Source organism: Capricornis sumatraensis, chromosome 13 (assembly GCF_032405125.1).
Source record: "Capricornis sumatraensis isolate serow.1 chromosome 13, serow.2, whole genome shotgun sequence".
Taxonomy (NCBI): domain Eukaryota; kingdom Metazoa; phylum Chordata; class Mammalia; order Artiodactyla; family Bovidae; genus Capricornis; species Capricornis sumatraensis.
The window spans coordinates 10,947,456-10,975,151 of record NC_091081.1 but is presented as its reverse complement, the minus strand read 5'-3'; the positions used below and the strand labels follow the sequence as shown (position 1 = coordinate 10,975,151).

Below are 27,696 nucleotides of genomic sequence, written 5' to 3'. Positions count from 1 at the left end.
GGAGGCGGGGCGGGGCCCGCAGGCCGCCCCCGTGCTCATTGGCTGAGGGGCGGGGCAACGAGCCGGAAGCCACGCAGAGCCACGTCTTCGGATTCTCAGCGCCGCAGTCGGTTCCCGGCGCTGCCGCGAGGAAGGTGGTCCGTGCGGTGGGGGTGAGGGGAGTGTCTTGGCGGAGGTGAGCGGGGCCTCGAGGCTTGGCGGCGAGAACGGGACGTTGCGGTGGGCGGGCGTTCGGCCACCCGAGAGGCTAGTGGGCATCTGGCGGACTGAGCTGCGGGCCGCGAGGGACACGCCTACTCGTCCCCGGGCTGGGGAGCGGGCTGGAGGCTCGGGCCCGAGGGTCGAGCTAGGGAAAGGGGTCTCGTCCATCACCTCAGTGCGGGCCTCAAGGCTGGGTGCCAGGAAACGTGGGCAGATTCGGGGGCGAGGAGTTAGGGGAACTAACCAGGTGCTGAAGGTTGAATAGAGGAAAGGGGATCGTTCTAGGCTTTTTTGAGTGGTCGCAGTTGGGACTTGACGATACTTTCAATAAAAACCTTTGCATACTCATCAAAAGTAGTTTTAGGACATAAAACGCTTGAAATGACGGAAGCATTTTATCTTGACTTTTTTCTTTTAAAAAAGACTTTTGGACGAGACAGGTTTACGCCCTTATGAATAATTATGGTATATTGCCAACTGGTCAGTTTTTAATGAAATGTCTTCATGCTTGAAAAATAGATTTGTCCACTCTAGGTCAAACTAAATTAGCTTCCTAAATGCCAGTTTTTTCCAGCTGAACAAAAACATATAACTGTTGTTCATTGAAGTAATGAAGGACAATAAAGAAAACAAGGAAGTCTAGTGGGCTACAGGCTGACCTTTGACTTTAAAGGTAAAAGGAAGATGTTGCTTGTTTGAGAGCTTAATTTAGAAGGGCGTCAGGATCCTCATGAAAATACAAAAATCCACCCCATGGTGTATGTGGAGGTCTGGGCAGTCTTGGAAGGGAGGTTTTTCCCCTTTGCTTTTCCTTTGGGAATCAGTCTCTGTAGCCTGGGAGGAATAGCAGAACTTCACAGATTTCCCAGATGTTTTGCATGTGCAGCTTAGGTCCACTTGAGAATGTGACTTCAGGCCTCAGTCCATCAGCAGTAAGCTAGACCCAGAATTCAGTTTTCCCATTTATAAAATGAGATGATTCCTGATCATGTAGGATTTTGTGAATCGTAAATGGTCATATGTGTGGATTTATTTCTAGGTGCTCTTGTTCTATTCCACTGATCTTTTTTATACCAAGGCCATACTGTTTTGATTATTGTAGCTTTGTAGTGTACTTTGAAATCAGGAGTGTGGTGCCTCCATTTGTTCTTCTCAAGAGTGCTTTGATTATTCAGCATCTTTTGTTGTGCTGTGGAATCTTCAGTTTAGTTGGGAGTGGACTGTTTAAAAGTTTGCCTTGTGTCCAGGGATTGTTGGGGACAACCTGATTTCTGTCCTGAAGTGGACAAAACAGGTAATGCTAACCCATGGATGTATTCTACTGTTCTTCCCTCTCAAATGTAGGCTTCTTTGGGGAAGGTCAGAATGAGGCAGATGTATTAGTTTGGGATGACAGGTTTTGAAGCAAATGGTCCATGGAAGATTTCTTATTATACCTGAAAAATATTCCTTTATTTTGCAGACATGGATTTAGATGCCGTTACGAAGCAGTCAGTGTTACATGCCAAGCCTGACGGGCTCATTCTTCAATATGGGACTGCTGGATTTCGAACGAAAGCAGAACATCTTGATCATGTCATGTTTCGAATGGGATTATTAGCTGTCCTGAGGTCAAAGCAGACGAAATCTGCCATAGGAGTCATGGTAACAGCGTCGCACAATCCTGAGGTAATGCATATAGTGCTCCAGTAAGACAGGCTTTTGTTTCCAAGACCAAACTTTAGTTTCTGAGCACTTTGACCCCAATTCAAGTTCTAATTCTAGTACTTTGCTTTTTCCTTGTTCTATGCCTTTGGTTTTGAACAAGCACTTTTCTTAACAAGTGGTCATTTCACTCACAACTCTTTAACAGTTGTGGAGAGAGTGAGATGAGACAGTCATTTTTTGGAGTATGTCCATATTGAGAAATAACACAATGTCCTTATAACTTAGTTGTACTGAGACAGCATCAGTAATTAAAAGTGTTGCCTCTGTTAATGTGGCAGAGATTGAAGAGATTGGAGGCAAGCTGGGGGAGGGGAGAGGACACATTTTTGAAAAGACTTAGCACACTTTGAAAATTTTCAGACAGCTTTTCTATAGCTAGGGAATAGTCTCTTGTTCTGAGTGAACAGCTGGACATGTGACTTGAGGGATCCAGAGGTGAACATTGAACAGGATATTGATCAGGCCTGATGAGTCTAGGGTTTATGACAATCAAGTTTTTTAAAGTATTCCTCTGACACAACTTAATTATCTTATTCTGTACTGGCCTATAACTCACTAAAACGTTGTTTAAATAATATGCTTCTGTTCTGTTGCTAGAACACAAGACTTTTGCCTTTGTAGCTAAATCAGCAGGTTAGTGAGGGATTGTAACCTCTTCCTCTCACACCCGCCCCCACCGAAAAATAAGAGGATGTTGCTTATTCAGCTTCTAAATGTGGATTGTTATAAATGTGTTAAGTGTTAAATGTCTAAATCACCACACTTGCTTAATGATGTGTAGGCAGAACCCCACATTTTTTGTTAATTCCAGAAGCACGTCTTAAGACAATTTTGAGCTCTTCTCTTCCAGTGTGTTCTTTTGAGTGCAGCCGCAGGGAGAAGGGTCTCCAGGGACCCTGGTTCTGCTGCAGTTGTGCCTCATCAGTTAATTGATGGTGGATGCACGGGTGACAGCCTTTTAAAAGGCTAGCGGGGCTCAGCAGCTGTTGGGTGTAAGAGTCAGATAGACTTGATGTTTTAATATCAGCACTGACACTTCCTAGCTGTATGAACATAAGCAGATTACTTGCTCTGAATCTCGGTTTTCTCAGAGATTGGAGTAACCATAGGAGGATTAGTTAGATTGATGACACGTGCAGTGAGGATTCGCTGAGGTGATGCATGTACAGTACCTGGTCCAGCACCTGGCCTTCAGTCGTCACCGGGGAAACTGCCTAGCCGTCACTGCCTTTTGTTTGGGGAGAAACAGCTTGGGTTTGCTTCCTCATGTCTGTGCACATTACTTTTTATTTTTTTTTAGGAAGACAATGGTGTAAAATTGGTGGATCCTTTGGGTGAAATGTTGGCAGCATCCTGGGAGGAGCATGCTACCTGCTTGGCAAACGCTGAGGAAGAACATTTGCCCAGAGTGTTGGTGGACATCAGCGAGAAGGCAGCCGTGGATCTGCACCAAGATGCCTTCGTGGTGATTGGTAGAGATACCAGGTGCCCATCAGAGCCAGGGTGAAAGCTGATTTTTGAATGCCACATAAGTGGTTGTATCAGTTTTAGCACTCGAGACAAATGGAAAGAGTCAGGTGGAATGGAACCACCCTGAGAGGTTCCTCCTGGTCTTTTCAGTAGGACGTAGGAATTAAGTCACTGCTATAGCTTGGGCTTGGTGTCCGAGCCCCAACTCTCAAGCTTACTGTATGAGTTGAGCAAGTCGCTTAACCTTTTGGAGCGCATCTTTGTTCGCCTGTAGTGTTGATGGTGAGCCTACATCACGCAGGCCTTCCTGAAGACTACATAAGATAGTATAGATGACACACCTGTTTCCTGGCGCAAGACAGGCGCTTCCCAAATGTCTCCCATCCCTTTGTTTCTGTAGGTTTGCACCTTTCCGCTGCAGAGTAAGAACATGTGATTGTTGCTTTATTGTGTTTGGAGACTATGACCTGTGTTATGGTTGGCTCGCACATTTTCCTCTGCTAGAGCTAGTTGGAAAGCGTTAACCATCTACATTGTTTCTACATGTTTGTCACATTTAGCAGCTCTTGGCTTCTTTCACAGAGAAGTGTCACTGTAAAATGTTAGGTTAAAAGTGTACTTTGAAACAGAAGCATTCTCTGTAGCATAAGAGCTGGTTCTAGCCAGAGATTTGTTCTAAAGTAAATTTCTACTCAGTCTCTAAATGCCTTACCATTTTACCCTTACCCATTAAGTGTGTTACCACTGATTGTGGATTTGTAGGTAATGAATAGCCAAGTGGTTTATATTCTGAAGCAGATATCATCTCACAGTAAATCCATCCACATGTATTTTCCTCTCACCTGTTAACTAGTTTAAATGATACAGAAAATCTTGTTCTATAAAGCAGGTATGTATATTGATCTTTATTTTCAGATAGAAAAATAATTTATTCTGACTTTTTAAAATGAAAACTAGATTCTCTATCCTAGGTGGTTTAACACCTAGCCTTGGCTTACACGCGCTCTGTGTGTATTTACCATTACTGTTTTCAAGCAGTAAATGTGTTGTTACCATCAAATTTGAAAAAGTGTTTGAGTGTAGGAGTAATTAGTGTTACAGTTATATTAGTGTTAAAGTTTATATCTATTTCCTAAATTCATTTAAAAGGCAAAACTCTTTCCAAGAAATATATTGAGAAAGGCCACTGGAAAATGCTTACACTTTACCCGTATTTCTTTTCAGAGTTTTTGGGCTATGCAGGTTTCATTTAGTTTGAATACAGTGGACTTATTATTCTGAAATTTGTAACATAGAATGTCTGCATTTGCTTTCAGAACTTATAGCTCAGTTGGTCTTGGATTAGATGTAATATTTTCTTCCTTTTCTTTCCTAGGCCCAGCAGTGAGAAACTGTCACAGTCTGTAATAGACGGTGTGACAGTTTTAGGAGGTCAATTCCATGGTATGTAGTTGTTCTGATATGTAAATTAGTCTTTAAAAGAAAAATCTCAAAGTGAATGCATAATTTAATTTAGAAAAGTTTGAAAATAAGTGAACTTGTAGCATTTTAAATACTTAAATACTACTAGCATTTTAAGTTAAAAAATTAAAAAAAATTTTCTGGACATGCATGTTATATTTCAGCTGTAGGAGATTATCTATAGGCAGCGCTGATCTTAAACAACTTCCTTTATTAAGACTGAACATACTGGTATAAAAACTCTTGAAGTTACTTGATATACTCATTCTGGGGAGTTCTTTCTATCAGGCAGGTAGTCTCTAATAGCTGATCACATGTGGAGGCAGTGTGACAGATAATGATGGAAAATACCTTTGACTGACTTGTAATCATGATTTTTAAGTTTTGATAGATGATCTTTCCCGTTTTACCAAGTGAAGAGTTAAGTGCAGCGAAACAGGCTGGAATCCTCTTCTCACACTGGTTGTGCATCTTGTGAATGCAGTGACTCCACTGTGCTTGGAGGTGAATTTTCCTAGTGTCAGATTTCTCTCATTTAAAAGCATCTTCTCTTGATCCTCTCAACCTCCGTGTGTCCCTCAGTTCCCATTTAATAACCTGGCCTCTTCCAGACTTGCCTAGTTTGCTTCTCTATTTGCTCTTCTGATTATAAGAAGCTTGCTGGCGGTGAATACCTGTCCTTGCCCCTTCAGGGAACTCTCTGTCCCAACACTCATCTTCTAGAAAGCAGGAATTCACCTGGGGCCTGGGCCTCCCCAGGGACTGTTTGGTTAAGCTGCCGGACCCTGTGGACCTCTGGGTACAGTGCACCGTGTTACCTGCACAAGCGCTTGTCTAGAGAGAGGAGTTGTAGCTTTTGTCAGATACTCAAAGGGATTTGTGATCTAAGAATAACTCTCAGAACTGATATTTGAAATTTTTTATTTCAGTTGATCTCTTGGCAGCTATCCACAGAGTGATCTCTCCCTCTTTTTCCCCTACTTCTTCAGCCACTGTTCCAAACTGTCCTGTCTGCAGGATCCTTTTCTGTCTAATATGGGCTTTCCTCACTTCCTGCTTTCATGCTGCCTCATTTCTGAATGAGCATCCTTGTTGCCATAGCTCCAGCTGCAAATACTCTTTTATTCATTCACTTATTAGTTCATCGGACAGTTTTGACTACCTGCTCTATAGAACCCTCCAGGAGTGTGTTTCATAGCATAGCTCAGCCTGTAGGAAGAAGCCTGTCTTGTATCATGACATGCGTCTAGTGTGCTTGTGTGAATAACTGAAACAGAATTTTCAGAGAACAGCGCTTACCATCCTCCGTGACTTGAGTTCATCTGTTTCATTAAAAAATGGAGAAATGCTGACTGGGTCTCACTAAGTAGATTCCCTGACCTGTTGGCAGGGTTTTTTTCTTTTTTTTTAATAATTAAAAAAATTTTTTTTAATTTTCGGCTGCACTGGGTCTTTGTTGCTGCATGCGGGCTTTCTCTAGTTGCAGCGAGTGGGGGCTGCTCTCTGGTTGCGATGAGCAGGCTTCTCATTACGGCGCCTTCTTTTGTTGCCAGGCATAGGCTCAAGGCACTCAGGCTTCAGTGGTCGCGGCTCTCGGGCTCAGTTGCCCCGTGGCATGTGGAATCCTCCTTGACCATCCCCTGAGTTGGCAGGTGGGCTGCCAACCACAGACCACCAGGGATGTCCAGCAGGTGGTTTTGAAAGCACTGGTTTGAGTCATGTTTCCACGTAGAGGGCTGCCCACTCCCCCAGGTTCACCCTGCCCCAAATCGCGTTCTTTCTGCCATCCGCAGAATGGTTGACCTTTCCAGCTCTGTCCTTCTAACTCTAGAACCATCACGGTTCTAGCGTTTGAACCTAGCAAAATTTGAGAGTGATTTAAAAACAAATAAACTAACATCTTTTGCTCATTGCTCTCTTCCACTTAGTGTATTTCAGGAAATCAAAGGTGGTTGATGTGGCTGCAGCTCAGGGAGACTGGGAGAAGCTACTGGAAGATAGGGTTAGGGAGGTGAGCAGGGGCCGGGTCATTCTAAGCCTTACAAGTCGCGGGGAGAATTGGGGTTTTACTTTCAGTATGGTGGGAGTCCGCTGAAGGAGTTTATGCCAGCGAATGGCATCACATTTTCACTTTAAGCCAGTCCCTCTGGCTGTGGTTTGGAGAGAGGAGGGAGTTGGTCTTGGAAAGGAAGACAAACCAGCTAGGAGACTATGTAGTAGATTCATGCAAGACTTGCTAGTGAGAAAAACGGGAAACGGTGAAATCAGTAATGACGTTATATTTTTGTGATTCATAGTGAGGCTAGAGGTGTGAAGAATGGCTGCTAGGTTTCTGGGTTGATCTGTTGAATGGATGGTGATGTTTTTATCAAGTCACTGTCCTTTCGTAAATGTTTATTTTGTGATTTTGATACTGGTCACAAAATCCACTTGTCTCAGCCTTCAGTGTGTCTCTGAACTGTTGTTTGTCTCTCCTTACGCACTGCCACTGAGCTGGTCTGAGCTTCTACCCACTTTTTTTTTTAAAGCTCTTCCACCTTCTCCCATCTAATCCTTATACCAGAGCCAAATATCTGTTACACAGCTGCAGTGCTCAAGAACCTAAAGTGACCTTTTGCCTTCCATCCAGACTCTTGTGCTTGGCTTTAAAGACCACTGACAAATTTTGTCACAGTGTATTTATTGGATCCTGGTCCACTTTCGCTGTTTCTCTTGCTTCTTACTCATAGTCCCTTTCTTGTGTGTTTAGCTATTTGTTTTCTGGGAGAATTATCTGTGGGACAGTTTTGAGGTTTACGATGAAGATGTATTGCCCTGGCGGGGTTTAGTGTTTGCATCTGCTTGGGGTACTACCCGGCTGGTGGTTGATAAGGTTCTTTGATGACGGCATTCTTCTGGATCCCTGTGGTTATGTGCCTCTGGGCTGGGAGTCCCTGGAGGCCTGTACTTGTGGTGACAGCTCGTCAGGTATGGACTTTCGCCTCTGCTCTGTTTGGTGCCAAGTCAGCTTTCTGGGGAGTAGGCCCTGGGGGCTTACTCCTGACTCAGTCTTGCCCTGAAGAATTGTTGTTTAGTTGCCAAGTTGTGTCCAACTCTTTTGCAGCCCCATAGACTGTAGGCTGCCAGGCTCCTCTGTCCTTTGGGTCTTCCAGGCAAGAATACTGGAGTGGGCTGCCATGTCCTCCTCCAGCGGATCTTCCCGACCCAGGGATCAAACCTTTCTCTCATACATTGCAGGTAGATTCTTTACCACTGAGCCACCTGGGAAGCTCTGCACTGAATAGTCCTTCTTTTAAAAAATTTAATTTTTATTTTATTTCAGTTCAGTCGTGTCCAACTCTTTACGACCCCGTGGACTGCAGTATGGCCGGCTTCCCTGTTGAGCAACTCCTGGAGCTTACTGAAACTCATGTCCATTGAGTCGGTGATGCCATCCAACCATCTCACCCTCTGTCGTCCCCTTCTCCCTCGATCTTTCCCAGCATCAGGGTCTTTTCAGATGGGTTGGTTCTGTGCATCAGGTGGACAAAGTATTGGAGTTTCAGCTTCAGCATCAGTCCTTCCAGTGAATATTCAGGACTGATCTCCTTTAGGATAGACTGGTTTGATCTTCTTGCAGTCCAAGGCACTCTCAAGAGTCTCCACACCACAGTTGAAAAGCATCAATTCTTCAGTGCTCAGCTTTCCTTATAGTCCAACCCTCACATCCATTTTATATAGGAGTATAATTGATTTACAACATTCAGTTTCAGATGCACAGAAAGTGATTCAGTTATACATACGTCTGTTCTTTTGCAGATTCTTTTCCCATGTAGGTTATTATAGAATATTGAATAGAGTCCCCTGTGCTGTACAGGAGGTCCTTGTTGATTATCTGTTTTGTATATAGTAGTGTGTATATGTTAATCCCAACCTCTTAATTTATCCCTCCCCTCCATGTTTCCCCTTGGGCACAATAAGATTGTTTTTGAAGTCTGAGAGTCTGTTTCTGTTTTGTAAATAAGTTCATTTGTATCCTTTTTTAAAAATTAGATTCCACATGTGAGTGATGTCATATGATGCTTGTCTTTGCTTACTTCTCCTGGTCTGATCATCTCTAGGTCCATCCATGTTGCTGTAAACGGCACCATTCAGCCTTCCCTATGGCTGAGTAATAACCCAGTGTAACATGTACTCCGTCTTCTTTAGGCATTCCTGTGTCAGTGGGCATCTAGTTTGCTTCGTGTCTTGGCTGTTGTAAATATTGTAAATAGTGCTGCAGTGAACCTTGGGGTGTGTGATGTGAATTCTGGTTTGAAGAATAGGCCTTTGGGGCTTCAGGCACTTCTGCTGAGTTGCATGTCTTAGATCAGCATGGACCTTCTACACAGAGAACCATTGCTCAACTCCTAGTTTAGAGGAGTGCCCTCAGAGCAAACCTGGCTTCGCTTATCTTGCATCCTGGAATTCTCTTACTTAACTCTGGCCTAATTGGTACTGCAGTTCTTTTTGAAAAGGGATAAAAGTCTTTTATCTTTCAGTTTTGGTTGTTTTTAAAAGGAGGGTTCATCTGAATTACATAGTTTATAATGTTATGAAAATAGAACCCAGTTATTACTTTTGTACGTTGCCGCCAATCTATACCAGATGACTGGTTTAGCTGTCATTAGTAGTTTGTATTTCTTTTACAACTGAGTATGTGTCCAGTGTGTGCCTCTTCCACCACCAAACAGTTCATTCTGACTCCATCCACCTGGCAGCCACATCCCAGGCGTGCAGGGCTCAGTGCCTCAAACCTTGCCGCTCCCTGCCTTCAGATGCCCTCACCTGGGCTCCTGACCACCCTCTCCTTGGGCCGGGGAAGCATTTGACTTCCTAGCGCACCAGTTTATTATACGGAGTGTAGCCCGGGAACGGCCAGATGGTGGAGATTCATGTGGGGAGGGGCGTGGGGCATCAGTGCGCCCTGGGCCCCCCAGTCCCCGCTGGCTCCCCGTCCTGGAACCCCATCCTTTAGGGCTTTTATGGAGGCCTCCTTACATAGGCATGGCTGCTTAGATCTTTGGTGAACTAAGTTGAACTTTGTTCTAAGGTGAATTCAGAACTTTGGTTGAACTCAGTCTCCTGTCCCTCCTTTCTCCCTTCGCTGGAGTTTGGGAGGAGGTTGGAGGGGGGCAGGCAGGTCTATAAGTTTCAGTTCTCTAATCCTGTGGTTGGTTCCCAGGCAACCAGCCACCCCTAAGGTTTCTAAGGGCCTTCTGAAAGTTACCTCATTAGCATAACAAAAGATGCCTTTCTGTGGAGGCTCTGCCAGAAATGGAGACAGATGAAATGAATGATTCTTAGTATAAATCACAGTATCACAGCATGACCTGTAGTTTTAATGACTTCAGTGAATGTTTATGCATATTTCTGGATGGTTTAAAACAGCGTTTCTTGTATTTTCTGAGGTGTCTTTTTTTAAAGAGGATTTATGACCCTGAAATTGACACAGCATGAGTCTTCAACTTTGTTGAGAACTGTGTGAAGTGACCTTTTGTGTCTCTGTGACAGACTATGGCTTGCTGACGACGCCCCAGCTGCACTACATGGTCTTCTGTCGAAACAGCAAAGGCCAGTATGGAAAGGCAACCGTAGAGGGTTACTACCGGAAACTGTCCTCAGCCTTTGTGGAACTTACCAAACAGGTCAGAATCTCTCCAATGTGGTTCGAGTTTGAGCAGTTGCTTAAAAGAACATCATTGAACAGTTTATTTAAATATTTGTCACTTTTTTTTCCGAAAATTTGCCCTGTCTCCTTTTTCTTTCTAGGGCTCTGCAAGGTCTGGCCCTTGCAGCCAGCTAACTCTGTGTTGACATTTACTTGGCAAGGCACATAGTATGTTCTTGTTACCGACCAGGGTTCTTGGCCTCCTTAATCAGTAGAAATTGGTAAGAGGCCAGACAAATTCAGGCAGGGCTTTGTTGGGGCCCCTGCTGCAGCAGAAGGGAGCAAAACCCACAGATTCACTTGCTTGCTGAGGGGAGGCCAAGGTGGTTCCTTACATTGGAGGGAAAAGGTGTGTCCAGGCTTCTGGCTAGAGGAGGGCTTAGGTGATTTGTCCACCTCTTAGCTGGTGTTGCGTGCAGGGGGCATGCACAGTACCCTGCTTTTGCTCCCAGCTCTCACAGCAATTGGGATTTTTTGGGTGGTTTTTCGTATCTTGTCGCCCATAATTTGCCCCAACTGCTTGCATGCAGTTATTTTCAGTCCCTCTTCTCTTTGTATTTTGTTGCTGGCGGAGACTTTGTCCAGGTGCGAGCACTGCAGCAAAGGGTCTCAAGTGCCAGCCTGTCTCATTTTGAGGTCACTGCGGGAGAGGCATGATGAACTTGCAGTTTCCATAAGTGTTCACACAGATGAATTTGCTCTTAGAGTTATTGTAGGTGCTGTTGGCGTCATACTGGAAGCATCTACTGTTAAGAAAATCTGTCTTCAAGGCGTATTAGCTTCCTAAGCCTGAACAGAGATTTGAGGGGTATAATTCACTTGATCAGCCAATATCGAGCATATGTTGTTGTCAGGAATTGTTGACCAAAACCAAGTCCTTGCTCTCATAGAACTTACATTTTGGGGTGAGGGAGGGTAGGAGAGGAGACTGCCGGGAAAAAAACCACTTGCCCGGTGGTGTAATACGCTATGAAGAGAATGACGGATATTATTGCTACTCATTCATCTGCATACTCATGCCCACATTTGAATGACTGCTATGGAATACAGACTAATAAGGGACCTTGCTAAATTATAATAAAGCTTCATTTCTGTAATGTATTTGGTCTGTAAAACTTTTCCAATATCTGTGACCAAAAAATGGTGTTTTAAAAATCTTACTTTGGTGTTTTACAGTTTTCGTATGAACATGAGTACCCTTTTGTTTCCTGGCTTACAGTAGACAAGTGAACTGAAATAATGGCGGCTGTTTACATGCACATACCTGTGCTTTATGCCTCACTTTGGTATCTTGAAGTGGCTCTTCCGTTTCTTTGCCTTTTCAGGCCTTCTGCAGCGGAGATGACCGCAGAACACTCAGGGTTGACTGTGCGAACGGCATAGGCGCCCTGAAGCTGGCAGAGATGAGACACTACTTCTCCCAGGGGCTGTCTGTTCAGCTGTTCAATGATGGGACCAAAGGGAAACTCAACCATTTATGTGGGGCCGACTTTGTGAAAAGTCATCAGAAACCTCCACAGGGTATGCGAAAAATGTGTTTTTAGCGCTCTGTCTGAAACCAGTCACTCAGAGGTGGCAAAGAGAGAGTCGTGCAGCTGTCTTGGCCCCGCTGCCGTTGCCATGCAATGACACGCAGAACACGGCTGCTCTCGGCCCTGAGAGTCTTGTGACTTCACAGGGGGCAGGAAAGCCGGTGGAAAAAGCAAAATCAGGACGTGGGATTTTAGAGCAGTGATTCTTAAGCTTTAGCAGACATAAGAATCACCTGGAGGGCTGGTGAGCATGTAGATTTCCTGGGCTCTACCCCAGGGGGTCTGATTCTGTAGGTCTTGGGTGGATTTGTCCATTTGCTGCTGTCCATCTCTTGTGGTAAAGGAACAGTAATGTTACCTAAAATTTGATGTGACGGTTGCTCAGGTTTCAGTAAGCTATGCAAATTACACAAGATATTAATCTCACTGGTTGTAATTTTTTGCTCTGAAATACCAGTGTTTCTTGTTACTGATATAAACAAATGAAAATCACTTTTTTCAGGATTTAAGTACATACTGTATCTGCTGCTGATTATTTAAGGATGGGCATTGTATGTAGTACAAGGGAAATTGAATTCAGTTTAATACCTATAGCTTTCAAAGCACTATGTGGGAATCTGTGTTGCCAAACCACTGGCTTGTAGAAGGGAATTTTATTTTAGTATCATATAGGATTTCAGCTTAGATAGATTTTGAGTGCTCTTTTTTCACTTAGCTGTGAAAGAACTTACTGTGTAAAAATGCTAGTAAACCTGTTAACTATTCAAAGGTTAAGATACTGGTTTTATTTGGAAGGGTGTTTTTCTTTATGTTTTATTTCCATTTAAATGAATTCTCTTCCCTTGATTTTGAACAGTTATCTCTGTTCATGTTCAAAAACAATGTATGTTTATGTAGAGCTTCAGACAGGAGGAATGATCAGGATTTTCCTCATTGACAAAATACTCCAGTTACTTATATTTGATTATACCCTCTGCTTGGTCCCGTAAGAATAGAAATGGTTCTTTATCTGCAGGTACAAAGACAGTTTTTCCTTTTAACTGGGCTCCAGTTCACAAATTGGGAGAAACTTTGTTCAGCTGAAATTAGATTTTTTTAAATCTTAAGGACAGGCTCACTCTTTACCTAGCACATGTTTAATATTGCTGAAGTCCTGGAAAGATAATTTTAAACACCTTTTGAAATGTCATAGTGGACATGCTTCTGTATAAACACAGAGGGTCACTTCTAATCAATACTTAATGGGAAAAAAAAATTTCCCTCTGTAACTAGTGTGAGAGAAAAACCTAAAACTTTTTACATTAAATTTTATCCCCCTTTCTTAGACCAAAATGTGTTTTGATTTATTCTCGGTGCTAGGAATTGAAATGAGGGCCAATGAAAGATGCTGTTCCTTCGATGGAGATGCAGACAGGATCGTTTACTACTACCATGATGCAGACGGTCAGTTTCATCTCATAGACGGAGACAAGATAGCCACCCTCATTAGCAGTTTCCTCAAAGAGCTCCTGTTGGAGGTACGGTGCTGGGGCTGACCACCCTTTCACACAAGACTCACTGGGGAAATTGTTCGGTATCAGGCAGTTGCTTGAACGTCTCAGAGGCATGATTTGTGGGGAGTTCCTCACATCTGTGGCCAGAAAATACAAAAAAATATGGTCATTCCAGTCATTTCAACGTTAGGGCTCTGGTTTTGGAACCCAAAGGGAGTAGTCTTTTCTCTTTTATACTGGCAGAGAGCTTCATGATTTGGAGCTTTACAAAGTTCTGGTTTCTTCATAGCTGCCTTTTTTCTTTTTTGGCCTAACTGTGGGGCATGTGGTATCTTAGTTCCCCAACCAGGGATTGAACCCATACCCTCTGCAGTGGAATCATGGTCTTAACCACTAGACCACCAGGGAAGTTGGTAACTGACATTTTAATGAGGGTTCCATGAACATCATTCCCCAGAGCCTTGAGTTTATATAGAAAGTCTCCTCTGAGGGATTTATTTACTATGATTATGATAACCTTTAGTGACGTGAGGTTTATTATGTTATGCTCTTTCGGAAATATCAGATTAGCTTTAAGTATAAAATTTAATGATAATTATCATAATATGGAAAAGGTATACTTTAAGAATTCAGTGTGTATTTTTCTTAAAAACTGAAGAGATCAAGAAATGACAGGTTTCTCTAAAAAGGATTCTTTAGCAACTGAGAGGTCCTTCATAGGGTGAATAAACTTTGGTTCATCCAGACAAAGGAGTATTATTCAATGGTAAAAAAAAAAGCTATCAAGCCATGAAAAGACATGGAGGAAATGTGAATGCATATTTCTAAGTGAAATAAGTCAAACTGAAAGGGCTGTGTATATCACTGTGGGTCCAACTATAGGATACTGTGCAAAAAAAACCACCAAAAACTATGGTGACATTTAAAAGATCAGTAGTTTCAAGGCGGTGGGGAGAAGTGAATGCCGAAGGATAAACAGATGGAGCACGGAGGACTTTTCAGGGCTGAAAGTACATACTGTAAACATGGAGACGTGTTCTTATACATTTGTCCAAGCCTGCGGAATATACAGCGCTGAGAATGAGCCCTGGTGTAATCTGTGGAGTAATACAAAGGAAATCCGGTGATTGAAAGGAACTCCTGGTAGAATTGCTTTCAATAATACTCAAAAAAGTACTTAGGTTTTTTCCTGGCATACATGTGAATTTTCTGTGAGTTGTTTATTGCATAAAGCTTGAGTGATGGCCGGACTGGCCGATAATTTTGTCATCCTTTAGAACTCTCTTTATAGGTTTGCTTTTGTAGGGTCTTTGCCTTTGATGGCAAGGTAATTGTCCTTGTTTTTGTCTAGATTGGAGATGGTTTGAGTCTCGGTGTTGTACAAACTGCATATGCCAATGGAAGTTCAACACGGTACCTGGAAGAAGTTATGAAGGTATTGAACACTTTCCATTTGTTGGTACCTTCTTCATCATTACCTTTTATTGTGAGGTATTTCTGTGAGGAAAATAATGCCCTCATAAAAATGAATAGATTGAAATGCATGGAACTGAGTTGTTGTCTACCTAAGGGTAGAAAGTGAAAGTGTCAGTCGCTCAGTCGTGTCTGACTCTCTGCAACTTCATGGGCAAGTAGCCTGCCAGGCTCCTCTGTCCATAGGATTCTCCAGGCAAGAATACTGGAGTGAGTTGCCGTTCCCTTCTGCAGGGGATCTTCCTGACCCAGGGATTGAACCCAGGTCTCCTACATTGCAGGCAGATTCTTTACTGTCTGAACCACCAGGGAAACTGCACTTAAAGGTAACTAGAAATCAAACAAAGAAAAAATTAAATTGTCCCTAATGCAGGAAAGGAAAGAGACTTTCCTTCCTTCCTTTTCCTAGAGTGTGTTTCTTTTAGCAAGCTTATGTTTTCTCTGTCCTTTTGTGATGTCAATCTTTTGAAAGGCAGAATAGGCCAGTTTTACAGTTAAGGTTTTTCTATAAGGGCGTAGAGTACCTCTTTGAAACATAAACATCAAGGAAGGTAGCATCCTAACACTTAGCCTCCTGAAAGTTTGACCACCTTACCACTTAGAGGTGGGCACCCATCTGCTTGACAGAGAGATGTGAGAAATTGTATCATTCCTTTGGAGAAGGACAATTAGCCAAGCCCAGTGGCCACAGCTTTCCGACAGATCCTCGTGGCTCAGATGTTAAAGAATCTGCCTGCAATGCAGCAAACCCAGGTTCGATTTCCTGGGACAGGAAGATCCCCTGGAGAAGGAAATGGCAACCTATTCTGGTATTCTTGCCCAGAAAATTCCATGGACAGAGGAACCTGGTGGGCTGCGGTCCATGGGATCTCAGAGTTGGACCCAGCTGAGTGACTAATAGGCACACGCACGCATGACAAAAGGTGCTGCAGAGTCTTCCTGAGAAGCAGACCTGTTCGGTAGATAGACTGCCACGGGGTTTTGTAGGGGGAGAGACTGGGCTCAACTCCTGATACAACAAGGAAAAGTGGAGATTTTATAGCCAAGGAATAGGATATGGGGGCAGGGAGTGGGTTGGTGAATGGAAAATTGCCAAGAGGAACCTCAGGGAGGGTTCTGGCTAAACCAACGTAACAGGACTTCTGTTGACGGCAGGCCTGGGTGGTCAGATGGTACGGGGTGGGGACTTTGGGCTGATATGGAGGGTAGGGGATTCCAGCTAAAGTGATTGAGTGAAGATTCTTTGTAAAACTGGGTCCTTGGAGACATGGCCGAGGACAGGACCTGTTCAGGCTCAAAAGAGCCTGACTCTCATGTGGTTGAGGAGATCTTGGTCACGAGTTATCTTGAGGTGTGTAAAAGGGTGGGATTGCTTTCTGTCTTTGCAGTCTCTTTCCAGGGGTCCCCAGCCCTCAGGATCTAGCGCCGTGATCTGAGATGGAGCTGCTGTGATGAGAGTAGTAGAAAGTGCACAATAAATGTGAGGCACTTGAGTCATCCTGAAACCATTTCCCGCCCCTAGGTCTGTGGAAAAATTGTCTTCCACAAAACTGGCCCCTGGTACCAAAAAGGTTGGGGGCCGCTGTCTTAAGAGGATTGCCTGTGATGTGTATCACAGTCTGGTTTATTGGTTATTTGGTAACAGAACTTGTCTTAGTCTTCTGTGGAGATGTTTTGTGGGTTGGTAGATTTTGTTTCTAATCATTTCCCCAGCATCCACCAGGTGACTCTCCCTTGTACATCCCATCTGCTTTAAGAATCAGAGGCTGCAGGACCCAAATTGGGTCTGCAGAAAGTAATTCTTTCTCTCCTTGGCTAGTGTGATATTTCCCAACGTCAGTGTTACACCTTGTCAGATTCCTGCATTTCACTAGTTTTGGTGGCCATCCCATTCTTTTTACTTTATTTTAATTTAAATTTATTTATTTTAATTGAAGGCTAATTGCTTTTACAATATTGTGTTGGTTTTGCCATGCATCAACATGAATCCACCACGGGTATACCCGTGTTCCCCATCCTGAACCCCCCTCCCACCTCCCTCTCCATACCATCCCTCTGGGTCATCCCAGTGCACCAGCCCCAAGCATCCTGTATCCTGCATCGAACCTGGACTGGCGATCTTTTTAAAGCAGGAATGGCAGAGTCAGGTTCCTTTCGGATCTGGATAGGAGAAGTGAATGAGTCCAGCAGGTGGGCACAGACTTGGAGGGTGTGGCCAGGCCAGCTGCTGTCACCTTTGGTCAGAGTCTTCAGGAGAAGCTGAAAATCTAAATTTTGGTGTGAATTTCCTACCTTTGAAGTCTTGGCAGCTGATTCAGCATTTAAAAGAAATAGTGGTTAGGCCACATAAAACATGTCTGGAGGTGACTGCCTGGTGCCCTGACTTAAATAGATGGTTACAGTAAATATATGCCTTAAATATTTGGTTACAGTAAACCCACTCAAGGTACTCCATCTGGGGCGCACTTGCCTGCCTTTCATAGAGATTCTTGGTGTTTGGGTTATTCTGTATTTTCTTAATTTGTCTCAAAAATGGCTTTTATAGTAAGATGCCCTTTTGAGGAAACTGAACATTGGTAACTCTTCTTCTCAACACATTCTCTTGTAGATTAAATATTTTCAGCCTTAGCCATTCCCGAGTCTCCTAAACCCTATCAAATGCCAGGCCCGTCTGAGCGTGCTCTCTTCTGCAGTTTTGCTGCTGTCTTTCCTTAACCATTCTCTGGCAGATCCATCCGAGACTTGCTGCCCACTGTTAGTACTCCAGTCACTGATTTCTTACTAGGATTAGCCATAGAAACCACCTAACCTAAGTCAGAGCTTAGCAAACAGTGGCCTCTGGGCCACACTGAACCTGCCAGCTGTTTCTAGTTTCATGGGAATACAGCCACGCTCTCGTTTTCATATGGTCTTGTGACTGCTTTCTCACTACAGAGACAGAATCAAGCAGTTGTGATGGAGACCACGTGGCCTACACAGCCTGAAATATTAGTTATCTCTTTAGAGTAAAAGCTGGAAGACCCTGGTGTTAAGCCATCCTCCACACTGTAGCTAAACAGCTTTCTGAAACGATCAGATCAGGTCACTCCCCCAGCTTGAATCTTTCATTATAAGGGGCCCCTCAGCTCTCTCACCCCGCTTTACTCTGGGCTGTGTGCTGCTGTGCAGTCACTCCCCCGCAGGGACACTTAGGCTTTGTATTTTAATTGCTTAATCTCACTGGACTGAGTTCCAGGAGCTTTGTTCCCTAGGATGGTAGGTGGTGGTGATTCAGTTGCTAAGCCATGTCCAACTGTTTGTGACCCTATGGACTGTAGCTCACCAAGCTTCCCTGTCCTTCACCATCTCCCAGAGTGTGCTTAAACTCATGTCCATTGACGTAGTGATACCATCCAACTATTTCATCCTCTGTCGCCCCCTTCTCCTTCTGCCCTCAATCTTTCCCAGCATCAGGGTCTTTTCCAGTGAATCGGCTCTTCTCATCAAGTGGCCAAAGTATTGGACCTTCAGTTTCAGCATCAGTCCCTTCAGTGAATATTCAGAGTTAATTTCCTTTAAGATTGACTGGTCTGATCTCCTTGCTGTCCACAGGACTCTCAAGAGTCTTCTCTAGCACCACAGTTCGAAAGCATCAGTTCTTTGGTGTTCAGCCTTTATGGTCCAGCTCTCACATCTGTATGTAACTACTGGAAGAACCGTAGCTTTGACTACACAGACTTTTTCTCAGCAGTGATGTCTCTGCTTTTGAATATGCTGTCTAGGTTTTTCATAGCTTTTCTTCCAAGGAGAGAACATCTTTTAATTTCACGGCTGCAGTCACCGTCCACAGTGATTTTGGAGCCCAAGGAAAGAAAATCTGTCAGTGTTTCCATTTTTCCCCCATCTGTTTGTCATGAAGTGATGGAATTGCATGCCATGATTTTTTTTTTCAAACTTTTTATTTAAGGATAATTGCTTTACAGAATCTTGCTGTTTTCTGTCAAACCTCACCCTGAATCAGCCATAGGTATACATATATCCTCTCCCTTTTGAAGCTCCCTCCCATCTCCCTCCCCATCCCACCCTACTAGGTTGATACAGAGCCCCTGTTTGAGTTTTCTGAGCCACACTGCAAATTCCCATTGGCTATCTACTTTACATATGGTAATGTAAGTTTCCATGTTACTCTTTCCATATGTCTCACCCTTTCCTCCCCTCTCCCCATGTCCATAAGTCTGTTCTCTATGTCTGTTTCTCCATTGCTGCCCTGTAAGTAAATTCTTCAGGACCATTTTTCTAGATTCGGTATGTATGCATTAGAATACAATATTTATCTTTCTCTTTCTGACTTACTTCACTCTGTATAATAGGTTCTAGGTTCATCCACCTCATTAGAAGCGACTCAGAGGTGTTCCTTTTTATGGCTGGATAATATTCCATTGTGTGTATGTACCACGACTTCTTTATCCATTCATCCGTTGATGGACATCTAGGTTGCTTCCATGCTCTAACTATTGTAAACAGTGCTGCAATGAACAATGGGATACATGTGTCCTTTTTCAATTTTGGTTTCCTCAGGGTATAGGCAGAGGTTTATAACAACAAAAAAAGTGACTGAGGAAAAAAATGAAGAGCTCAAAAGCTTAATTAGATTTCATCGTGCCAATAAAATGGACAACGAGGAGGGGGAAGGAGAGACAAAATCCAAAAGAATCTACAGAACAAGTCAAAGCATAACGAATAGTAAATGTTTTTCTTGAGTCACTGCTGTCAGAATCCTTTCTTTTGCTGGGAGTCACAGCCCACCTCACCTCCCTAGGATGCCCTCCAACACTGTGCTGATCTCTGGACCTTCTGTGGGGGCAGCTCAGACTCTAATCTGGTCCTGCTCCTCTGTGTTCTTGCTTCCCATGTCTACAGCCATCAGAACTAGTGCTTTTTCTTATGTGGGAGCTCTCAATGTCCTTTTATATATTCCATGGACCCAGAGTCTGCCTAGTTGATCGTTTGGATTTAATCAGCAGCTTGTACAGCTGGTGGGAAGGTTTTAGGTCTTCTTCCTCAGCCACACTGCCCCTGGTTTTTAATTGTGGTTTTATTTCCACCTCTGCATGTTTGGGTCGTCCACTGGGGTTTGCTCCTGAGGCTGCCCTGGAGGACTTGGGTTTGCCCCATGAGGGCCAGGTGTGGAGGTGGTTCATTCAGCTGCTTGGGACACAGGGTTCTGGCAGCACCAGGTACCCAGGGGAGTTGGCAGCTAGGGCAGCAGGAAATACAGTGCTCTAGAAGGGTATGGCAACCAGTATTGCCCAATACGCTCCAGTATTGCCTGGAGAACCCCCCTCCCTGACAGAGGAGCTTGGCACACCGCGGTCTACAGGGTCGCAAAGGGTTGGACACAACTGAAGCAACCCTGCGCCCATAGACACAGAAGATTTGTTTTGCCTGTGGCAGCTCTGTCCCAGTGTGAGTTGGGTGTGAAGGTGGCACAACTGCTTGGCTGGCAGGGCCCCTGGTGGTGCAAAATGTGCAGGGACGTGGACTGCCTCCGCTGTAGGAGTTATGGCCCTCTCAGAGTCTTTTTTCGAGCCTCTTGTAGGTGGCGATCAGAAGGCCTCATTGGCCAGTCTTTCTCTGTAGCTTTGCCCATTCAGGCACTTAGAGGGCTCTCTTGCCTGGGGTCCTTCTCTGTTGTTGGGCAAGTCAGGCACATGGAGGGAGGCCCCTGTGGCTGGGGTCTTACTCTGTAGTCCAGTGCATTAGTCATTTGATGGGCCAGCCTCTCGATTGTTCAGCTGCTGATGCTGGCGTGTGGGGAGAGAGGTGCCTCGGTGATGGCACCACCCCCCATGCATGACTCAGCAGTATCGCCTTGCTTCCATGGCTGCCTGGCTTTCCTCCACAGGCATTTCCCACCACAGTCGCCTCCCTGACATGCCCTTGATCCATCTCTCTGCAGTCCACAGCAGCGTTTGCCCTGAGATTGCTCCACAGTCCCTAAACTCCAGCTGCCAGCCATTGTGCCTTCCAGGGGACCTGGGTCCCTGTCTCGGCTAAGTATGGCTTTGGCAAGGACTGTCTGATTCTCATTCCATTTAGGCTGTGACAGATCAGCTATTTCACTTTCAGCCTTAAATGTTTCTTGTCTGACTCAGACAGTTGCCCCACTGTGAGGATCAGACCCCTGCTTCAGTTGCCCCACCCGCCGAGGGCAGGTCCAGTCTTACTAACACTCCTGTTTTCCCCCCTAGTTCCTTCGTCCTACTGAGTTTTGTGTGGTTCTATATATTCTTTTCTGCTGGTCAGGTCCTCCTGTCCGCTCTCAGCTGGTGCTCTGCATGCACTCCTGTGTCTGAAGGTGTATCCCTGATGTATCCGTGGAGAGAGATGTGCTCCACATCCACCTACTCCTCCGCCATCTTGTTCTCTCCCATGATCTCTTTGTGAATGTTGAGTTGTAAGCCAGCTTTTTCACCCTCCTCTTTCATCCTCATCAAGAGGCTCTTTAGTTTGTCTTTGGTTTCTGCCATTAGAATGGTATCATCTGCGTATCTGAGGTTGTTGATACTTCTCCTGGCAGTCTTGATTCCAGCTTGTGATTCTTTCGCTGACATACTCTGCATTTAAGTTATATAAGCAGGGGGACAATATACAGCCTTGACGTACTCCTTTCCTAATTTTGAACCAGTCTTTTGTTCTTTATCTGGTTCACTTGTTTCTTGACCTGCATGCAGGTTTCTCAGGAGGCAGGTAACGTGGTTTGGTATTCCCATCTTTTTAAGAATTTTCTGCAGTTTATTGTGATCTACACAGAATTTTCCAAATTTGCTGGTATATTGAGTGCAGCACCTTAACAGTACCATCTTTTAGGATTTTAAATAGCTCAGCTGGAATTCTGTAACCTCCACTAGCTTTGTTCCTGTATTTCCTAAGGCCCACTTGACTTCACACTCCAGGATGTCTGGCTCAAGGTGAGTGACCACACCATCAAGGCTGGTTAAGTACACAGTGAATATTTGCTGATTAACTGCTGTTGTTTTATAAATATGTGTTTCAGGTACCTGTCTACTGTACTAAAACTGGTGTTAAACATTTGCACCACAAAGCTCAAGAGTTTGACATTGGTGTTTATTTTGAAGCAAATGGGCACGGCACAGTAAGTTCTCATAAATAATGACCTGCCTTTAGCTCGCACTTTTTTTTTTAAAAGATGGAATTCGGTAATATTCCACTTTGATGAAACGATTGGGATGGTGATAGAAATGATATAGCTGATATTTTCTTATGTTCTGTGAAACCGTGGCTCTCTTTTAGATTGTAATGATCTTTCTTGGAATGTGAAGAGATAATACTAATTTGTTCCTATAATATATATAGTTTCTTTGAAAATATGTAGGTCTTAATTCCCCTGCAACTAGGCAATTTATACATCATTTAAAATTTTTCTTCAAAAGTGTGAGAAGGTTGAGGACTAACTTACAAGCAACTAGAAATGAGTTTAAAGTAATTTGCAATAGGCATCTAAAATTTTTTATGACTCTTAGCAGAGGGAGAATGAAAGTTTGAGATATAATTTGCATATCCTGATACCATTTTAACATAAGTCTGTAGTATATTCATAAGGTTCAAAAGTTTTCTTTATTAAATGTTTTTTAATATCTGGCCTTATTTCATAAATGGATTTGAGATGGCTAACAGAAAATGTTATCTAGGTCAGATAATTCTCATTATTTCAAAATTAGCTTGAATAGGCCATGACTATAAGAGGAAAAATAGTAAGTTACTAGAAATGTAATTGAAATATAACTTCAGTGATCTTATGCAGGGTTGGTAAATGCTTTTGAACTAGTAAATATTTTAATTTTCACAACCCTGAAAGTGAAAGTGAAGTTGCTCAGTCGTGTCCGACTCTTTGCGACTGCATGGACTGTAGCCTACCAGTCTCCTCAGTCCGTGGAGTTTTCCAGGCAAGAACACTAGAGTGGGTTGACATTTCCTTCCCCAGGGGATCTTCCCAATAGGGATGTTTGTTGCATCTGCTCAGATCTCCTAGTGAAGGGTGTAAATGAATGGGAGTGGCCATGGTTCCACAAAAGAAGTGACCAGTGCATCTTGGTTACCAACAGACTTGGTATTTCATCAGAGTGGCCACATGTGCTGTGCTGCTCCTCTTCAGTGCTGGGCCTCTGAAGGCACTAAATCATGTGGGCAAGCAGTTCAAAACGGCAGGAGTCCTCAGGAGCACGACGCATATCATGCATTGAGTATCCACGGCACCGTTTGCCATAGTGTCATATGCATGACAAACCTCTTTTCTACTTTAGCTTATGTCCTTAAAAATTAAGTCAAGAAAACTGTATTAATGGCAATGAATTATATTCTTCAAAGTAGAATGGATACAGATCAGGCTTAAGGAAGCTGGTTGCCCAGAACTGGTTTAGCTGGCTGACAGCAACATCATACACCCACCATATGCATTCACCTTTGCCAGGGTGATTATTTTCTTGGTAATCTTTACATTTTGGTAACCCAATTTTATAATCCTATAATACCTTCTGAGTTCTGATTTGATCTTACATTAATTTCATATATTCTACAGCTGCCATTTTTATCCCCTTGGTTTCTCCAGACTCACTGAGAGTTTCAAAAGTAGTTTAGTTGGGATGATTGTACTTAATGACTGGGGCATGGTTAGTGTTTGGTGATTTTTTTTTTTTTTTGTATGCTTTTATTGTAGGTACTGTTCAGTAAAGCTGCTGAAACAAAGATAAAACAACTAGCAAAAGAATCAGAAGATGAGAAAAGGAAAGCTGCCAAGATGCTTGAAAGTATAATTGACTTGTTTAACCAGGTGAGAACTGCAGGGGGATGGTGGACTCTTGGTTATGCTTAGCTACTCAGTCGTCTCTGACTCTTTGCAACCCCATGGACTGTAAAGCCCGTCAGGCTCCTATCCACAGAGATTCTCCAGGCAAGAGGACTGGAGTGGCTTGCCATGCCCTCCTCCAGGACTCTTGGTTACTTACACAGTCAGAAGGTAGACAGGGTCATGTGCTGCATCAAACATCGAAGTGGAAAAGTTGTGGCAGCTTCCTTGCAGCTCTGTAGATTTAAACTGAAATGCAGTGGCAGAACATTTATGTGCTTCAGATTTTCAAGTAATGATTAGTTTACAGCTGAGGTCAACAGATTCAGCTATGAGGTGTATCTGTGAGGCTAAATATATATATATATATATGTGTGTGTGTATATATATATATATATATATATATATGTTGAAACCAACCTTGTCAAGGGAATTCAGAAAAAATAGTCTGATGAAGCACATCTGTGGGTCAGATGATTGGGACTGAGTGGAGACTGTGGAAATGGACGAGCAAAGCATAGGTCAGTGGAAAGCGACAGAACTTATATTTAAGAGTCTTGCACATATGGGCAGTTCATATACCTCAGTGTGTAATCCTTGCATAACAGGAAGAGTCGGCGTCATAACTCCTGTTTTATAAATGAAGAAACAGCCTTAAAGAGTTACTCAGTGGCAGAGTATGGCAGAGTATCCAGCTTTAGGTGTGTTTTACCACCAAAAGCTCCACTTTACCATGCATGAGGCCTTCCACCATCATGGCGTAGTATCTCAGAAGGGATCTAGGAATAAATAAAATGTTGATTCACAGAGTGTTAATGCTGGAACCTCAAGAGTTACCCAGCCTAACCTCACTTTACATATGAGCAAGGAGATTAAAGGCAGGTGGTCTTAGTATTCTGTATAGTCCTTTTCTTGTTGCCTTCCATAGAGGTCTGTCCCTCAGCGTAGTTCATTTACCCACCCCAGTCAGTCATGCAGCATGGGGGGAGGAGGCAGCCAGGACACGGTTTTCTCAGACAGAAGACATTCTTATCAGCGCCGTGCTCGTGTTCTTGCATTTTGCAGACAACTGGTGATGCTATTTCCGACATGCTGGTGATTGAGGCCATCTTGGCTCTGAAGGGCCTGACTGTGCAGCAGTGGGATGCTCTCTATACAGACCTTCCAAACAGACAGCTCAAAGTTAAGGTGTGAGCCAGATCACTCCCTTTCTAAAAACTAAGTTCATTTTCCACATATGTATTCTATAGAAAAGATTGAATTTTCTCACATCTTTAAAAACTACAGAATCCCCTCCTAACCTTTCTACTGTTATTAAAAGTATTTGGTTTCCAACTTTATTATAAATATGTATCACTTTAAAAGATTTTATTATTTTTTTTAAATTTTAAAGATGTGAAGAGAGAACAAAATAATGAACCCCCTTTACACTAGCTTCAACTAGTGTCCCCCACATCCCCACTACTATTTTGAAGCAAGCCCTGGATAGCTTGTTGGTCCAAGGGTAGATGTTTCCTTCCTCTGCATTATTCTTGGTTCACGCAGTACTTCCAGAGGCTAGATGCTGAGAAGTAGAATCTGGGCTAAAAGGGACACAGTTTTAAAGGCATTTTAGATAAATTGCTGATTGTTTTCTATATGGATATATACCAGATTACACATTTACCAACAGACATTTTTGAGAGATATTAAATCCACAGTTCACAGAAATGACTGCTGATTGTTCAAGTTGTTTTTTTTTTTTTTTAAGGAGATTTTCATGATTCCCTTTTTTAAAAAATACCTAAGATTATTTGATCAATGACTAAGCCATACAGTACTGGCCATTATTTTAGTAGTGACTGTAAGACAGTCTGTGGTAATCTACCTCAGTACTGTACTTTGTGGTACAGTCAGCTGAAATGTAGGTCTGTTCTTGCTGACATTAAATAGCCATAATCTTTTGGTGGGAATTATGTTGAATGGGTTAAGCTTCTGAAAGGGAGTATGATATAGAAAAAAAAACATGAAATGCTTGTGCCTAGGTTGCAGACAGGCAAGTCATTAGCACCACAGATGCTGAAAGACAAGTAGTTAAACCTCCAGGACTCCAGGAGGCCATCAATGACCTGGTGCAGAAGTACAGGCTTTCCCGCGCTTTTGTCCGGCCCTCTGGCACAGAAGACATAGTCCGAGTCTATGCAGAAGCAGACTCGCAGGTAAGCTGAGCCAGTTCTACTGAAGGAATGTGCAGTGAGAATCTGAAGGCGGTGGAGGAGGGTGGTAGCAGGAGAGAAAACTATTTTAATCCTATTGGAACCTCTAATGTCCGAGATTTATGGAGCCTTTTTTCTTCAGTAGTAGTTATTACATAGTTGACTAAAACTCCCCCAGATATTCTTCTTGTAATGTATTCTATATTTCCTAAAAGGGTCATATTTCTAACTGCTCTAAGAATACTACTTAGTATACCAATACATACGTAGTTTGACACATAGTAATTAAGCTTATGCATCCTAAAGTGGAATATACTTTTTTCCTTCATTTAAAAACATCCTGTTGCTGAAATTCATGAAAATGACTTACTTTGAAGTTCATTTCTAAACTCACTGGTACTGCACCCGTGCTGCCTGAAAGTTGTCTTTGTGTCTAGGCTTTCAATTTGGTTTTCAAAAATTTTCCTTTAAATGACAGCCTTGCTGTGTGCGTCTCTTTTCTTGATAGGATCGGAGACTTAAAAGAGTTTTTTCAGCTGAGGCAAAGTTACAGGGGGATGGCCAGAGCCTCAGTAAGAGATCTCTTCAATTTATATAGTAGCTGTAGCTTTTTTGCAGAAATTCAGGCCATTACAGAATGCAGTAAACAAATATCCCTGGTGCATGAGGAAAGGATAACTGGGGCCTCAACAGTTACTTCGCTTTTGGTCAATTGTGGCCTTCTTGCCATTAACAACTTACTGCCTGAAGAGTCAGTAACTCTTCACACTATTACTGACCGGAGACGTATTGTTATGTCTTTTCTTATTACTGAATTTATTCAGAGTTTTAACATGATAATCAAATCAGATTATAAAATAAAGTTAGCTAGGAACTTACCTGATTTAGAAGAATGTGACTTGTTTTCCACTTATCTATTGTAATTTGTTACTGAAAGATGAAAAAAAGTTCTCATTTGAATTATTTGTAAGTGAAACAAAATTGGAAAGCTTCCTCCCTGGGAGTTGCAGGTAACCTGGTAGATGCCGTGTCTTTTTCATCTAATATCCTTTTATGTAACTTGCAGGAAAACACAGACAGCCTTGCATATGAAGTGAGCCTGGCAGTGTTTCAGCTGGCTGGAGGAATTGGAGAAAGACCTCAACGAGGTTTCTGAGGACAATTTTTATATTCTTTAGAAACCAGAGTTTTTAAAAAAGTTCTTACAGAATAATACTACTGCCACTGTTGTGACAGGTTCAGACACATTTATAATAATGTTTACAGTGTACCTTACTGGATTGTTTCTAGATCTGATTGTTTTTCTTAAACACTACCAGAATCATTCTTAGAAATAGGTAAGCCTTATATTTGTTAAGTATCATTTTTTTAAATAAAACTAAATTCACCTGTAATATTAATCACACTAATATAAAATACTGGAGCTCAAGTATATGATTTAGTCATTAACTTTATAATATATGCAAGGAAGATTTCATGAAGGCTGCTAGAAAATTAAAGCTTATTTATTACCAACTCCTGTGATGTCTTTTCCATCGGTGTTACCTCCCCACGATGTCATTTTGCAGTCCTGGTAGTCACCACTGCTGATACAACTGGGCAGGGTGGAGAAGACTTAATACAAATACAA

At 43.0% G+C, this 27,696-nt stretch overlaps 1 protein-coding gene across 1 annotated transcript; it reads left to right on the top strand.

The window, feature by feature from the left end:
• Positions 1 to 133: 133 nt before the first annotated feature.
• Positions 134 to 27,626, top strand: PGM3 (phosphoglucomutase 3). Its single transcript, XM_068985201.1, has 13 exons — positions 134 to 175; positions 1,664 to 1,869; positions 3,209 to 3,393; positions 4,754 to 4,821; positions 10,372 to 10,505; positions 11,854 to 12,049; positions 13,420 to 13,577; positions 14,905 to 14,988; positions 22,063 to 22,161; positions 23,743 to 23,856; positions 24,937 to 25,059; positions 25,896 to 26,069; positions 27,133 to 27,626. The coding sequence occupies exons 2-13, from the start codon at positions 1,666 to 1,668 to the stop codon at positions 27,220 to 27,222; spliced, it is 1,629 nt and encodes a 542-aa protein (XP_068841302.1). The 5' UTR covers positions 134 to 175; positions 1,664 to 1,665; the 3' UTR covers positions 27,223 to 27,626.
• The last annotated feature ends 70 nt before the right edge of the window (positions 27,627 to 27,696 follow it).